Consider the following 12,244-nt stretch of genomic DNA (forward strand, 5'->3'; position numbering starts at 1 on the left):
ATGTTCCCGTGAATTTATTCGCTAAATTCACATTTGAATAAAACTAATAAGTGGGTTAAGTATAAATACAAATTCTTATACACTTTAAACGTTTTTCCATAAACGTTCCCGTGAATTTATTCGCTAAATTCACATTTAAATAAAACTAATGAGGGCGTTAATTAAAACTACAAATTCTCATACTCTTTAAACATTTTTCCATAAATGTTCCCGTGAATTTATTCGCTAAATTCACATTTAAATAAAACTAATGAGTGGGTTAAGTATAAATATAAATTCTCATACTCTTTAAACATTTTTCCATAAATGTTCCCGGGAATTTATTCGCTAAATTCACATTTAAATAAAACTAATGAGTGGGTTAAGTATAAATACAAATTCTCATACTCTTTAAACATTTTTCCATAAATGTTCCCGTGAATTTATTCGCTAAATTCAAATTTAAATAAAACTAATGAGGGGGTTAATTAAAAATACAAATTCTCATACTCTTTAAACATTTTTCCATAAATGTTCCCGTGAATTTATTCGCTAAATTCACATTTAAATAAAACTAATAAGTGGGTTAATTAAAAATACAAATTCTCATACTCTTTAAACATTTTTTCATAAATGTTCCCGTGAATTTATTCGCTAAATTCACATTTAAATAAAACTAATGAGGGGGTTAATTAAAAATACAAATTCTCATACTCTTTAAATATTTTTCCATAAATGTTCCCGTGAATTTATTCGCTAAATTCACATTTAAATAAAACTAATAAGTGGGTTAAGTATAAATATAAATTCTCATACTCTTTAAACATTTTTCCATAAATGTTCCCGTGAATTTATTCGCTAAATTCACATTTAAATAAAACTAATGAGTGGGTTAAGTATAAATACAAATTCTCATACTCTTTAAACATTTTTCCATAAATGTTCCCGTGAATTTATTCGCTAAATTCACATTTAAATAAAACTAATGAGGGGGTTAATTAAAAATACAAATTCTCATACTCTTTAAACATTTTTTCATAAATGTTCCCGTGAATTTATTCGCTAAATTCACATTTAAATAAAACTAATGAGGGGGTTAAGTATAAATATAAATTCTCATACTCTTTAAACATTTTTCCATAAATAATCCCGTGAATTTATTCGCTAAATTCACATTTAAATAAAACTAATGAGTGGGTTAAGTATAAATACAAATTCTCATACTCTTTAAACATTTTTCCATAAATGTTCCCGTGAATTTATTCGCTAAATTCACATTTAAATAAAACTAATGAGGGGGTTAATTAAAAATACAAATTCTCATACTCTTTAAACATTTTTCCATAAATGTTCCCGTGAATTTATTCGCTAAATTCACATTTAAATAAAACTAATAAGTGGGTTAATTAAAAATACAAATTCTCATACTCTTTAAACATTTTTTCATAAATGTTCCCGTGAATTTATTCGCTAAATTCACATTTAAATAAAACTAATGAGGGGGTTAATTAAAAATACAAATTCTCATACTCTTTAAATATTTTTCCATAAATGTTCCCGTGAATTTATTCGCTAAATTCACATTTAAATAAAACTAATAAGTGGGTTAAGTATAAATATAAATTCTCATACTCTTTAAACATTTTTCCATAAATGTTCCCGTGAATTTATTCGCTAAATTCACATTTAAATAAAACTAATGAGTGGGTTAAGTATAAATACAAATTCTCATACTCTTTAAACATTTTTCCATAAATGTTCCCGTGAATTTATTCGCTAAATTCACATTTAAATAAAACTAATGAGGGGGTTAATTAAAAATACAAATTCTCATACTCTTTAAACATTTTTCCATAAATGTTCCCGTGAATTTATTCGCTAAATTCACATTTAAATAAAACTAATGAGGGGGTTAAGTATAAATACAAATTCTCATACTCTTCAAACATTTTTTCATAAATGTTCCCGTGGATTTATTCGCTAAATTTATATTTAAATAAAACTAGTGAGTGGGTTAACTATAAATACAAATTCTTATACTCTTTAAACATTTTTCCATAAATGTTCCCGTGAATTTATTTGCTATATTCATATTTGAATAAAACTAATAAGTGGGTTAATTAAAAATACAAATTCTCATACTCTTTAAACATTTTTTCATAAATGTTCCCGTGAATTTATTCGCTAAATTCACATTTAAATAAAACTAATGAGGGGGTTAAGTATAAATATAAATTCTCATACTCTTTAAACATTTTTCCATAAATCAGCCCGTGAATTTACTCGCTAAATTCACATTTAAATAAAACTAATGAGGGGGTTAATTAAAAATACAAATTCTCATACTCTTTAAACATTTTTTCATAAATGTTCCCGTGAATTTATTCGCTAAATTCACATTTAAATAAAACTAATGAGGGGGTTAAGTATAAATACAAATTCTTATACTCTTTAAACATTTTTCCATAAATGTTCCCGTGAATTTATTTGCTATATTCATATTTGAATAAAACTAATAAGTGGGTTAATTAAAAATACAAATTCTCATACTCTTTAAACATTTTTTCATAAATGTTCCCGTGAATTTATTCGCTAAATTCACATTTAAATAAAACTAATGAGGGGGTTAAGTATAAATATAAATTCTCATACTCTTTAAACATTTTTCCATAAATCAGCCCGTGAATTTACTCGCTAAATTCACATTTAAATAAAACTAATGAGGGGGTTAATTAAAAATACAAATTCTCATACTCTTTAAACATTTTTTCATAAATGTTCCCGTGAATTTATTCGCTAAATTCACATTTAAATAAAACTAATGAGGGGGTTAATTAAAAATACAAATTCTCATACTCTTTAAACATTTTTCCATAAATGTTCCCGTGAATTTATTCGCTAAATTCACATTTAAATAAAACTAATAAGTGGGTTAATTAAAAATACAAATTCTCATACTTTTTAAACATTTTTTCATAAATGTTCCCGTGAATTTATTCGCTAAATTCACATTTAAATAAAAGTGATAAGGGGTTAAATATAAATATCAATTCAGTCAATTCAGGTCAGTTAATTCATATACAAAATTAAGGGAAGAAGACAAAGGAAATTTATTCATTAAATTTTCTCTTTATTTAAATTTCTCTTTTTAATAAGCATATTTATTCTATAATAATATAAATATATATAAATCTGCACCTTAAATAAGATCATGATAGTCAAACATTATTACGAGGATTTTTATAAACCAACAAAAAATTTATTCGTTGATTTATTCGCAAAATCTGCACTTTAAGGAGGAAAGGAACATGGGAAATTTATTCGTTAAATTTCCTCTTTATTAAAATTTCTTACTCTGATAAACAGAAATTATTCACTTAATTTACACTTTAAACAATACCAAGATGAGACTATTACGAAGGTTCTAATAAACAAAAAAATATTTATTGGCAGATTTATTCGCTAAATCTGTACTTTAAACAAAATAATTATAGGGATTTAAATAAATGAACAAAATATTTATTAGCAGATTTATTCGCTAAATCTGCACTTTAAATTTATTTTATAAAAAAGAATTTAGAATTTATTAAAATCTTGTGGGTGTTCTATATATATTTCGTAATATAATTGAATATCCAATCGTAGATAATCTGCAAAGGCATTTATGATGCATGGCGTTCATCTTTCGGTTCAAACCTTAATTTGTATTTTTTAAATTGTAAAAAGTAAATTTTTAGTTTATTTATGTAATGAAAAAAAAATAATCTGACGTGACTTTACGACTGAAAATTTGACTCAGCATGTAGCCAATGTGCCTAAACCTTTAAAATATTGACCAAGCATGTAACCAGTGTGCTTTTCCCTTAAAATTTGACTCAGCATGTAGCCAATGTGCCTAAGCCTTTAAAATATTGACCAAACATGTAACCAGTGTGCTTTTCCCTAAAAATTTGACTCAGCATGTAGCCAATGTTCCTAAACCTTTAAAATATTGACCAAACATGTAACCAGTGTGCTTTTCCCTGAAAATTTGACTCAGCGTGTAGCCAATGTGCCTAAACCTTTAAAATATTGACCAAACATGTAACCAGTGTGCTTTTCCCTGAAAATTTGGCTCAGCATGTAGCCAATGTGCCTAAACCTTTAAAATATTGACCAAACATGTAACCAGTGTGCTTTTCTCTGAAAATTTGACTCAGCATGTAGCCAATGTGCCTAAACCTTTAAAATATTGACCAAACATGTAACCAGTGTGCTTTTCCCTGAAAATTTGACTCAGCATGTAGCCAATGTGCCTAAACCTTTAAAATATTGACCAAACATGTAACCAGTGTGCTTTTCCCTGAAAATTTGACTCAGCATGTAACAAGTGTGCTTCCCTGAATAATTGACTTAGAGGAATGGTTTTTAGTGGGTCGGGGCTGGAAAAAGCCTTAACCCCACACTACCCCGGGCCGGCCTGGGGTGTCTGTTTGCAGATTTTTTTAACCTCTCTAAAAAAAAAAAAAAAAAAAAAAAAAAAGATGGTAAGTATGTTTAAGGTAATCACAAACAAGAAACGTTTGGCCCCACTTTGACGTCTTCCATAAAAAAAAAAGAAGAAAAAGGAAAGAAATAAAATATGACAGAATAAGTGCAACAGAGACTAAACGATTAAGCTCGTGTGCCAAACAAGGCTCATAAATCAACAACCAGATTAGACAGATATTTGAAAATTGGTACACAGATTCTTCAGTTAATTTGGTTGGATATCTATTTCAGCGTTTTTCAATGAAACAACAAAAAGATAAAAAAATATATAAAAAAAAATTTGTTCGTAAAAGCTCTAAATCAAAAACCAGACTAGAGACATTTGAAAATTAATACACAGATTCTTCAGTTAATTTAGTTGGACAGTTTAGTTTCAGTGTTTTCGTCGTTCAAAAATAATCAAAATTTTGACATTTTTTTTTAATGTTCAATGTTTCACAAAACGTAGATAACTCAATAAGTTCTTTAGATAAAATTTGGATAAATTGTACACACAGTCCTTGAATTATTTAACTGAACACCTATTTCAGTATTTAATTAATTTTTTTTTTTTAAATTACGAAGTATATCTAGTAAGTGAGCGATAGATTCAAATTAAAATTTGATATTTTGATTAAAAATGTATTAATTTGACTACTATAACTATGTTGGAACTAATTTCTAACCATGAGGATAAATAAAATACAAAATGTATTTAGTAGCTTATACTGTATTTATTTTCAACAAAAAAGTTAACTTTATTATATAACTCTTATTTACAGTTAGATAATTAGTCTTATAATTCAGACTTACCTATTTCAGTTAGTATATTATAGGAAAATTTACTTTAGTTGAAATTACGGTTACTGGACAGTTCTAAATCTAAATAACAACTTCTTGTTCCTTTGAGATCTCTGAAATTAAAAGAAAAAATTATACAAAATTCATAAATAAAAATGTTTTTATTATAGAGGGAATCAATTTAATTACATTAGAGCAGAATAAGGGACTCAATATAAATATAAATACGAACTCTTTAGAAAAATACGGCGAGTGCATTTCCGCATCTCTAAAGACTCCCAAACTCGCAATTTAAAGCGGAAACAGAAGTTCAATTCGAATGGAATATGCATGTATCGAAGTTCCAATAAAAGTGTTTTGATGTACTTTCGGGGGAGCGCAATGATACGATTCAGAGAAACTCAAAGATCCCTACAAGCCGCACAATTTCTTGTTTTGTTTATTAACTGAATCGTATTGGGTTTCGTTTATTGAAATAAGCATTTTCGTTGAGAACTAAGGGAAAACAAAGAGGGGAAAAACAAAACATTTATTCGTTGGATGCATTATTTCAAAAAAATCAATTCTCTCCGTCGACGATTGATGGAGTTGATGGAACTGACTGGTCCGGTTAAAACCAAAAATAAATAATATTGACACGAGGCCGATGCTTCATTACCTGAACTTTTTTTCCTGGGACCACAAATGCTGAGGTTTGGATAAAGTGGTTTGTTGATTAGTTTTATTTAAGTAGTATAGAGCGTCTCAGATCTATATAAATATTAAATATCTCAATCGTTATACAGTGTGGCAAGAAACTATATTTCAGCAATGAATAATCTAGGTGCTTTGGGAAAAAATCGTTTATATCTACATTATTCAGACAGAAAAAAAAGAATGAATCGATTTGTGAAATTAAGAGTCTATAAATGGATCGTTAAGTGAGAGAGTTAGCCTAAAGGAAACTTTCACATAACTTACACGTCTTGACAAAATCCAAAATTCCTGACATTCTACCCTCATATACTAAAACCTTCCAATTTGTAAGTCATTCTCGTATTATAGAAGACTTTTTTTTATCCGGCTGATGTATGGAGTTAATTAAACCGAACGCTTTTCTTTGTAAACACGACAATGAAACAAATTGAGCTGCCACTAGATGAATCGGTTTATGTCGACAAACTCATTTCCAACAAGTCTTTGTTCTTTATTAATGACTGATGTCGACGCTTTGTTTGGACGTGCTCTCGTTATATTGCCTCATTTTTACCTTTTTAAAACTGTTTGGTAATCATCGGTTTTAAAAGTAACCTGTGGGATTAAAAAATAAAAAAAAATTCTTACCTCGAATTTAAGAGCCTTCTTGGCATCATAACTTTTCCTGGCCAGTGCAACTCTGACCCATTCAGGCTTGTCCGATATTACTATGTGGATCAAGTAGCGGATACCAAGGAGAGCTTGTTCCAGACACATGAAGAAAATCAACAGCTGGACATCTGAGTAGTTTGGAAAACGTGTACGGATATCCGGGCTTAAGTATAATACTGCGCAGTTGGTTACTATTGAGATACCTCCTAACGTTTCGAAGCACCTCTGAAAATTATATATAGTTGTAATGGTTAGCAGGTTAAAAGCGGAATGTTTATTTCGACGTTTTTAAAAATAAAAGAGAATTATTCTCTTTAGTTTGTTAATTGTGGAAAAACATTTTACAAATTCAATTAGAAACGTGCTAAAAAAAGTCTTATCATTACTGTATCATGATTTTTACAATATTTTGAAAACTCAATAACCTATAACGATTATATTTGCAAGGAACCTTGTTCTTTTTTTGCTACTATACATTAATGGATGTTTGCGATCACTTCTGATATTTTTCCCTATATCTAATGGTGTGAATCAATTCGTCAGGGGTTCCTATTCCTGTCCAATATTTGATATTTCGGAGCCACATCCACTTTCTGGCTAATTCCCTTCTTCCCTCTATTTTTCCTTCTATGAATAGTTCGATCAAATGGTACTTTCATTGCATCACACATGTCTTAGGTACGCTATATTCCTGGGTTTTATCGTGCCCAGCAATTTGCGTTTTCTTCCTATCGTTCTCAGAATTTTCTGGTTGGTTTTTCGTGCTTTCAAATGGTTCCAGTCTATTCATTGTGTTAACCCTGCTTTTATAAGGGGCTTTTTAATTAAGAAACTTGTCAGAATTTATTTGATTCTAATATTTAAAACTCCTTACACGAGTTTTCAAAATATTGTAAGGCCGGGTCCGACTGTGTAACAAAAATAATAATAATAATAAATAGCAGACATCCAAACTATGTAACAAATCAAATCTAAATAAAATTTTACTGTGTGGCAGTTTACATTTTACTGCGTGGCAGCTGTAGTATTTAAAATGTCTTTAAACGTAGAATACAACTCTTTTAAAGGATTTAGCAATAGGTGATATAGACCCATTGACAGGAGGAGACATTAAATGTAATGATAGTTTTAAAAACTGCTCTGATGAAGATGACTGAACTCTGAAGTTCTATTTCCGAATCTCTTATAAATCAAATTGAATCGATTTTTCGAGATGCAATACCAGTAAAAGAAAGATTGGCGGTTGCGTTGAGATTCCTAGCAAGTGGCGATTCCTTATAAAAGTTAAGCTATTTTTTCAAATTTTCTAATAAAGAAAACATTCCGAATATTAGACCAGAAGTTTAAATTGCAAGTAGAAAAAATCAGTACAAATTCAGAAGAATTTGGGTAAAGTCTAATTCAATAAAGTCATTGTTACTCTTACAACATACACTGGAATTGCCCAATAAGCATACACATTCTTTTTTCAGCTTCATTCGAACTTGCTTTTAATTCTTCACCTAGCTCGCATCGTATTTTTTATTTCTGTTTTTGAAATCCATGAAGGTAGGTAATAATACTAAATTGAAACGCCGCTATTCTTTTTAATAACACTAACATGAAGTGTGGACAAGTCGTGGCGTGTTATAAAACAAAGTTTTACAACTTTCTGTGATCTTTACCGACACCTAATAAATAACATAAAATAGGCTATATTTTTACTTGAATTTTTCTAACAAGTTATACAACGTTGTTTAACATGTTTTGTTTCATAGTATGAACCCGGCTTAACGATCTTAACAACCGCAAATGTTAGCTATTGTTCTCGGGCATTCGCGAATCATCTCGTCTGCCACCTAAAACCTGAACGTGCGATAAGGATAGAGCGAGCGCCGGGCACACCTCGCGACATCTATGGACACACGGAGAAAATTATCCAATAGCACGCCGCTAGGAGGCTAGTTTAGTCTGCGTATTGGCGCGACATTTAAATGCAAATAAATTCATTGTAAATAAATGTTTCTGGTAGTGTTTGAGTGTGTACGTATGTAATAAATTATTTGATTATTTTTGTGAATCAAGTGTTTTAATTTACACCTAACCAAACAGAGAAAACGCTACAATATAAGATTCTTATGAATTTTGTAATAATATTCAACAATTATTTCGAGTATTTTCCATAAGACCTTCATGAGAAAAAAAGAGGTGGATTTTAAAATCCCAATGGTCATCCTCAAATTTGGGACGCAAGTACCGGTGAAATGATACGTGTGCGTATTATTAATTAGTCTTATGCACATTAAACAAATATTGGCATTGTACGCTTAGAACTTGAGTGGCACTCCTATGATTAATAGAGTCATTTAGATGTATGTGGATTATCTCACTATAATAATTCCTAAAAGGTTAATAGATTAAGAAGTTTTACCTGCCAAGCTCCAATATCCTTAACTTTCCTTGGGAACGGACGTCGGAAAAGTTTGCAAAGCTTAAATGCATCCGCTCGGATCTCCAATACATTATTAAGTAGTGCCAGAAACGCAGCTGTAGGATAAACCGACGAAAACAGAAAAACATATCCGAATTGGATATAAAGTTCCAAATAGTCATCGTAAGTATCAAGATATTCCTCCATGTTTCCTTCCCTTTCAGCCTTAAAACAAAAAAAAAAGTATTACACCGGCAATGTACCTTTTACAAAACTGCGTTTCATAAACGTGTTATTGTAATAGTCGTATGCAAACAGCGCTTTGCACTTTTGCAATACCGCGTCGTTGAAACATCACGGTTTTTACGGGCGAATTATCATAAAAACTAAAATGCATTTGCGGGGCCGCGCACTTAAGCCCTACCGAAATGCCTCTGCGGAAAAACGATCCGCAATTTTTAAATTGCGAGTGGTGCTCACTTGGGGATATTATTGTAAACGTAATGGAGGTTTATTGAAAAGGAACTAAATGCCCAGTTTAAACTGTTAAATTTTATATGTTAGAGAATATCATTTGAGCAAATTTCTGAAAAATTACCTATTTTAAGAAAGGGGTTTTTAAGTAAGATTTTTTCAGAAAAGAATTTAAATGAAAGTCGATAATTTTAAAAGAAACCTTGTATCTGTGGAAAGCTGATAAAATCATATATGTTAATTTTTCGTAGTTTTCAGAAGAGCAATTCTAAGATTTAAAGTGAATAAAACGAGAGACTGAAAAATCTCTGATAAGCTTCTTGATAAATTATTAGTTTATTTTATTCAAAAATACTAATAATATTCTTCCGATTCCGAACCTAAAGTATCGTTACATAATTCGGCATATTTCTTTGCGTTAGAAGTCATAGGTAAATGTTGATAAAAATCATGACAGTCTTTGTCTATCAGGTCCAACAGAGCAAAGGATGCATCTTTACTTCGGGTGAATGGTCAAAATTGATTTTGAAACCTGTAGTTTTTCTTCTCTGGGCAAATCAGAACCCTGGTCTCAAGCTTCGGTTATCATTAAAGGCTTTAAAATATTATCCAGAGGACTGATGATCGATCAGGATCATTATAATTGTATTCCGACTTACATTATTTACTTAATTCGATTCTAAAGAAATTGTAAAAAAGTGAAAAAAAAGTGTTTGTGATCCGTTATGTTTTTTCTCTTTTTCCTTCAGTTTCCTCGTTGCCCTGTCCTTAAGAAGTTCAAAAAGTAGAAACACGTGTCGGCAGATACCAAGTTTTGTGTACTGTGAACTCCTTATATTAAGTAAAGTAGATCTTTAATCTTTATTCTGTATTTTTATTCATCATATTGTAACAATCACAAAACACAAAACTATAGACGGTAACGATATTGAAAACGCCAAGAAATCAGCTGATTCTTCGTTATTGTGTTATTACACAAGTGGCACACCGCACGACGTCTCAAAGGTCAACGAATCTTCCGGAATTATGGTCAGCCGAGTATATAAGGAGCCGCGTCGCTGTTGGGAGCTCAGGGAAGAAAAGTTCGGGATATTGGCGCGAGATTTAAATCAGACATAAATAGTTTTAATAAATACAGTGAAAATTAATATTTCTAGTAGTCGTAATTGATCGTGTTTAGTAGTGTAAGTATGTAAATGAATATCAGTTGACTATTTTTGTGCCTCGAGTGTTTTAATTAACACCTTAACGAACAGCAAAAGCGCTACTTTAATTTTTAAGAATTTTTAATTTTTTACTGAAACTTATTTCCAAGATATTACCTCTATTGAGGAAAGATTTACCTGTAAGAATAGTTAAGTTAACATGAGACGGAGTTTAGAAATAATATTTAAAAAAAAGCTGCCAAATGTACGAAATTTTCTTATTTCAATAAACGGAATACTTTCAATATCTTCGCCAAATAAAAATTTTCTTTTTTTAATTCGGTTTTATAAATAAAATTCTTCTGAATCCAATAACCGAAACATTAAATCAAACTGTTCCAATTATAACCGGAGAGGCTGAGCCCCGATTTCAAGAAAATGTAGGCAGTATTAATGGAGTGTTGAAACTAGATAATGAATTTCCACTTCGCGAAAGTTGTGAATAGAACGGAAAGGGAAAAACTGAAAAACTTTTACCTGCTTTATTCTCGGATCGTCGGGCTGCAGCTGAGGGATGTTTAATAAAGGAAAACTTCCTACGTCCTCCGCGAATTCCTCGTGTTCCCCTGCGGCCGTATCGGCGGAATTCGATTTTTTCTTTTTCGTTTTTACCTTCCGGGTCGAAGTCTGGAAAAACGGAAGGCAACCCTGTTAATTTGTAGGAAAATCGTGCAATTACCGTCGGATGTATTGTTTGGTTTTGTTATTGATCCAGGGCCCCGCGTGCCGTTGGGATTGCCCCTTTATTTTATTTTTATTGCTTTTAAAGTTAATGCAACGTAAAATCACCATCCAGTTAAGAAATCCTGGAAAATTACTTTTAAGAGTCGACTGAGAAACTTTTGAATTAATTGTTTCTTAAAAGATTGAATAGAAATTTCCCGACAAGACATACGGTTTATCTCCGCCAAAACACACACACACAAAGCAGCCGAGAAGTTGAAAAGCGAAAACAAAGATGCTGGTGTCACTTAACGCCTCTGGAAACTTTAGCCGGAGCAAAAACTTACCTTCATGGAGTAATAATTCATGCCGAGCGGCATAAATACTTCTTGGAAATTGTTAATTGCCTGCGAAATAATAAGCATGGTCTGCAACTGACTCCGCAGCATCTCGATGTCTTTTATAACAAAAGCGATGTAGAACAGCGAGAGGAAGTTGTTGACGAACTCGAAGAGCACCAGTTTTGTTACGCGGTGCCTTTCGAATTGGGACTGGGTGCGATGGTTTTCTAAAACAATTTATTTATATATTTTTTAAAAAGAAAGGTAAATAGGAATGTTTTAACAGGAGAAGAAGGGACTTGATTAAAAATAGAGTAAGTTTTAGTTGTGTTTTTAGAGGTCTAACTGTAGGTGAGTAAATAATGCATAAAAAATTAAAGTTTTAATCCAGATTAAACCTTTTTTTTTAAGAAATTATGGTTTTTATAAGAGATGCAAATAGGAACTTATTGAGTTCCTATTTGCTTCAAGCTTTCTATTTTAATCAGATTTTTGATTTTTGCATCTTTATCAAA

At 30.8% G+C, this 12,244-nt stretch overlaps 1 protein-coding gene across 2 annotated transcripts in view; it reads right to left on the bottom strand.

Moving 5' to 3' along the window:
- Positions 1-5,200: 5,200 nt before the first annotated feature.
- LOC126743810 (anoctamin-10) overlaps positions 5,201-12,244 on the bottom strand; it is a 32,025-nt gene continuing 24,981 nt past the window's right edge. For both annotated transcript variants that reach the window (XM_050451035.1, XM_050451034.1), the window contains exons 8-12: positions 11,736-11,956; positions 11,203-11,352; positions 9,047-9,271; positions 6,613-6,861; positions 5,201-5,402 (exon numbers count right to left, since the gene is read on the bottom strand). In XM_050451035.1, the coding sequence (XP_050306992.1) occupies positions 5,352-5,402; positions 6,613-6,861; positions 9,047-9,271; positions 11,203-11,352; positions 11,736-11,956 (896 nt within the window). In that variant the 3' untranslated portion in view covers positions 5,201-5,351. The remainder of the gene's footprint in view (positions 5,403-6,612; positions 6,862-9,046; positions 9,272-11,202; positions 11,353-11,735; positions 11,957-12,244) is intronic.

The sequence above is a fragment of the Anthonomus grandis genome, chromosome 13 (genome assembly GCF_022605725.1).
Source record: "Anthonomus grandis grandis chromosome 13, icAntGran1.3, whole genome shotgun sequence".
Lineage (NCBI taxonomy): Eukaryota > Metazoa > Arthropoda > Insecta > Coleoptera > Curculionidae > Anthonomus > Anthonomus grandis.